The sequence below is a fragment of the Canis aureus genome, chromosome 3 (assembly GCF_053574225.1).
Source record: "Canis aureus isolate CA01 chromosome 3, VMU_Caureus_v.1.0, whole genome shotgun sequence".
NCBI lineage: Eukaryota > Metazoa > Chordata > Mammalia > Carnivora > Canidae > Canis > Canis aureus.
In genome coordinates this window covers 79,356,256-79,360,487 of record NC_135613.1, presented here as the reverse complement: position 1 = coordinate 79,360,487, position 4,232 = coordinate 79,356,256, and the positions used below count along the sequence as shown (strand labels likewise).

Sequence of the window (4,232 nt, the reverse complement as noted above, 5' to 3'; positions counted from 1 at the left end):
AATATTAAGGGCCCCTGGTAAGAGGCCCTTGAGTGCAAGTAGCCACGCAAAACTTTATTAGTCTCTATATGAATGAGATCACTTCTTGAAAACTATTTTGACAATGTGTGCAGCAGTGGTAGTAGCCAGGAGTGGTGTCTGGAGGCAAAATCAAAGGTTGTTAGTAATATACATTAAATGCCTTGTGTTTGCAAGCTCAACAAGCTTCCTGTCTAATATATAAGGCTGTTGTGAGGAATAAACAAGGTACTACTTTTTTGTGCATGGCTTTGGATTCTTCATATGAGGGTACTGGATCAATACAGTGTTTGATACACAGTAAGGGCTCAATGACAAGGCAGGAATTACTATTTTTCCCATGGTACTTTGCTATAATCAATAGCTTAAAAAGATGTAATCACTATGAAAAATGTAACCACAGGTCATTAAAAGCGACATCAAACATTCTCAAATGCATAAACAAACATTTCTTCTTCCTTAGGGAAGAGAGTCTCTGGAGCAGTGATCCTGAGGGAGTCCCTACAACTACGTCACGGAGATCTCTAATCCCAGAATAAAACTCTTTCGTCTCCTGTTATCCATGGGCATTAGGAAAGGATGCTGTCTCATGCCTGGAATTTGGACAAGAGACTTGGGACAAAGCCGCACTCAGAGATCAAGTTCTTGAGCTCAGCAAAACAATTAGAGGTTTTGATCCTCCAAGCAGAGGATCTGAGAGTAGAAGTAGCAGCAGAGGGTCTGAGCTCTGAGTTGTCACTTTCTGTTCACTGGGGCCATCTGAGTGTCCATGAAAGAGTTAGATGAGAGCCAATGGAGAAGAGCACTGTGACTGCAAGCAGAAGCAGGGTTAGTGTCTGTCTGACCTGGTCTGTCCTGTAGCAGAGGGGGTAAAAGCTCAAGCCCAGGAGCAAGATCACCCAAGTTCACCTTCTATTGTCACTCAGCAGCATCGGGACTTGTGCAAGTCCCTCAGGTTCAGTGTCCTCCTCTGTGACCTGGGGATAATCATAATGCCACATGGCACTTAGGACAGTGTCCATCCCATAGTTAGTACTCCGTGAACCTTCCCATCTGTGTCTTCTCCACGTCCGCCCCCCTGCACTTGCATGGCGTGTAGCCTCTTTCTGTCTCAGTGACTTGTTTCTTTCTCCCTTACAGACCCTCCTAGAGGACAATGGCTGCAGATAACGCCTCCTCTGTGACAGAGTTTATCCTGGCAGGCTTAACAGATGAGCCGGAACTCCAGATGCCCCTCTTCTTCCTGTTCCTAGGTTTTTATGTGGTCACCGTGGTGGGGAACCTGGGCCTCATAACCCTGATTGGGCTGAATTCTCACCTTCATATTCCCATGTACTTCTTCCTCCTCAACTTGTCCTTCATAGATTTTAGTTTCTCTACTGCCATCATCCCCAAAATGCTAATGAGTTTTGTCTCCAAGAAAAACATCGTTTCCTATGTGGGGTGTATGACTCAGCTCTTTTTCTTTTGTTTTTTTGTCTTTTCTGAATCCTATATCTTGTCAGCAATGGCATATGACCGCTATGTCGCCATCTGTAAACCACTGCTGTACATGGTCACCATGTCTCCTCAGGTGTGTTTACTCCTTTTGTTGGGTGTTTATGGGATGGGGGTGTTTGGGGCTGTGGCCCATACAGGAAATATATTATTTCTGACCTTTTGTGCTGACAACCTTGTCAATCACTATATGTGTGATATCATTCCCCTCCTTGAGCTCTCCTGCAACAGCTCTTACATAAATTTGCTGGTGGTCTTCATTGTTGTGACCATTGGCATTGGGGTGCCTATTGCTGCCATTTTCATCTCTTATGGTTTCATTATTTCCAACATTTTCCATATTAGCTCCACTGAAGGAAGGTCCAAAGCCTTTAGTACCTGCAGCTCTCACATAATTGCTGTTTCTCTCTTCTTTGGATCAGGAGCTTTTATGTACCTCAAACCACCTTCTATTTTACCCCTTGACCAGGGGAAAATGTCTTCCTTGTTCTACACCATTCTTGTGCCAATGTTCAACCCATTAATCTATAGTCTAAGGAATAAGGATGTCAAATTTGCCCTGAGGAAAACCTTGGGCAGAATAACCTTCTCTTGAAAAAAATATTAGACATTGAGATAAGAGATCCAAGGATTTTTGTATGTGTTTTTATAATTATTACTTATTGTTATTATTACTTTTCAATGAGGAATCTAAGCTCCAGTGTTTTCTTTTTATGCTATATGGCAGAGGAAATTTTAACTTTCTTAAATGGATTTGTTCTCCCTTACTCAAATCCTCCAATTCTTCCTTCTTTATTTTATGAAAAATAATTGCTACAATTACAGAATATTCAACATTGAATGGGGGCTTAGGGATCATTTGATCTAGTGCCCTTATTTTTTTTTAAAGATTTTATTTATTTATTCATGAGAGACACAGAGAGATACAGAGACATAGGCAGAGGGAGAAGCAGGTTCCCTGCCAGGAGCCCGATGTGGGACTCCATCTAAGGACCCCAGGATCACAACTTGAGCCAAAGGCAGATGCTCAAACATTGAGCCATCCAGGTGCCGTGATTTAGTGCTTTTATATCATACATCACACTTTGCAGAGTCAGAAGCATTTGTATGTTGCCCAAGGACATAAAACTACCCGGTGCCAGAGCTTAGACTGAAATCCTAGCTTGAATCCCAATCCAGTTTGTTTTCCCCTATGCCATGTTTTCTTGCCTCATCTCTTTCTTGAAACATTTCATTTCACATGTTGGTTGACCTAGCACATTTAAATTATGAATATATTCACAGTAATTTCATGCTACTTTTCACAGGTTAATTTTAATATATCACATTTTGCAAGAGAGTAGGAGGTGAAAAATTTTGTTGAGTTGGTCTTGGCAAAATGACAAGATCAGTGTTTGATGAATTTTGTAGTATGTAAGTGAAAATTATGTTAGATTTCAGAGAGGCAAGTTTAATGTCCACTGACTTGGTGGGTGGAGCCCTATGGACATAGGTGAATTCGAACTTCCAGAGGAGGGAAACTTAATTTTATGGGGTGTGGTAGAGGTGTCATATATTTTTTCAAGACTAACACAGAAAGAATTTGGAGTCTTATTTCAAGAGTTACCTTGCATATGGTCTATAATAATTGGGAGCTGCACTATCCAATATGGCAGTCACTAGCTGTGTATGGCATTGAGCATTGAGACTGAGAGTATGCAATATAATTGTAAAATACTATGTCTTTGAAGGATTAATAGGAAAAATAATGTAAAATATCTCATTGATAATTTTTCACATTGACTACACGTAGAAATGACATTTCGGATATATTACATTAAATAAAATGTATTATTAAAATAATTTATCTGTTTTGTTTTTTTAATGTGTCTACTAGAAGGTTGAGAATTACATATGTGGCTTGCATTATATTTTTATTAAATGACACTGGTGTGGAGGATGTAACAGAGCAACAAGTAGTTGCTTATTAGGAGAGGAAAAGTGCTACTGAATTTTCAGGCATTGCAGATAGCAATAATGGGGGACATGGGGAAGGGATGGTGATCTCAGGATAAGTTCATAAATTATTATGTAATGGGAAATATAACATTATATAAAAATCATTTTGGATATATACTTAGATGTGGATTTGCTGGATAGTAGAGTATGCATATGTGTAGCTTTTATAAATACTGTCAAAGTGTTTTCAAAAATATTTGAGTCAGTTTGCACAGCTATCAACAACGTTCAAGAGTTCCATTTGCTCCACATCCTTGTTGACACTTAGTAGTTAGTTGTATTTTATACATTCTGGTGTATGTAAGCAAAATGTCTTTTGTTTTCATTTTTATTTTACTGATGTTGAGCATCCTTTAATGAATGTTTGGATATCTTCTTCCGTGAAGTAATTATTCAAGTCTTTGACCACTTGAAAAAATAGGGTTGTTAGCTGATTTCCTATTGATTTGAAGGAATTAAAAATTCTTTTTTTTGGAAGGAATTAAAAATTCTACATGTTAAGTACATATATGTGTAAGTGTACATATACGTATATATTATGTATATGTATGTGTAGTATATATCAGTAGCATATACATATATAATGCATACACACATCTTTATCTTAAGCTCTCTCCATATATATATCTTCTCCCAAACTATGTCTTGCTTATTATTAATGATAATCTCTTGATATCAGATTTTCTTAATTTTGATGAAGTTTGATTCATCAGTTTTGC

The 4,232-nt window shown here is 38.4% G+C and overlaps 1 protein-coding gene across 1 annotated transcript; it reads left to right on the top strand.

Annotated features, from left to right (window-relative positions):
- Nucleotides 1-452: 452 nt before the first annotated feature.
- On the top strand, nucleotides 453-3,310 carry LOC144305954 (olfactory receptor 8B12-like). Its single transcript, XM_077885130.1, has 2 exons — nucleotides 453-846; nucleotides 1,159-3,310. The coding sequence occupies exon 2, from the start codon at nucleotides 1,175-1,177 to the stop codon at nucleotides 2,108-2,110; it is 936 nt and encodes a 311-aa protein (XP_077741256.1). The 5' UTR covers nucleotides 453-846; nucleotides 1,159-1,174; the 3' UTR covers nucleotides 2,111-3,310.
- Nucleotides 3,311-4,232: the final 922 nt, after the last annotated feature.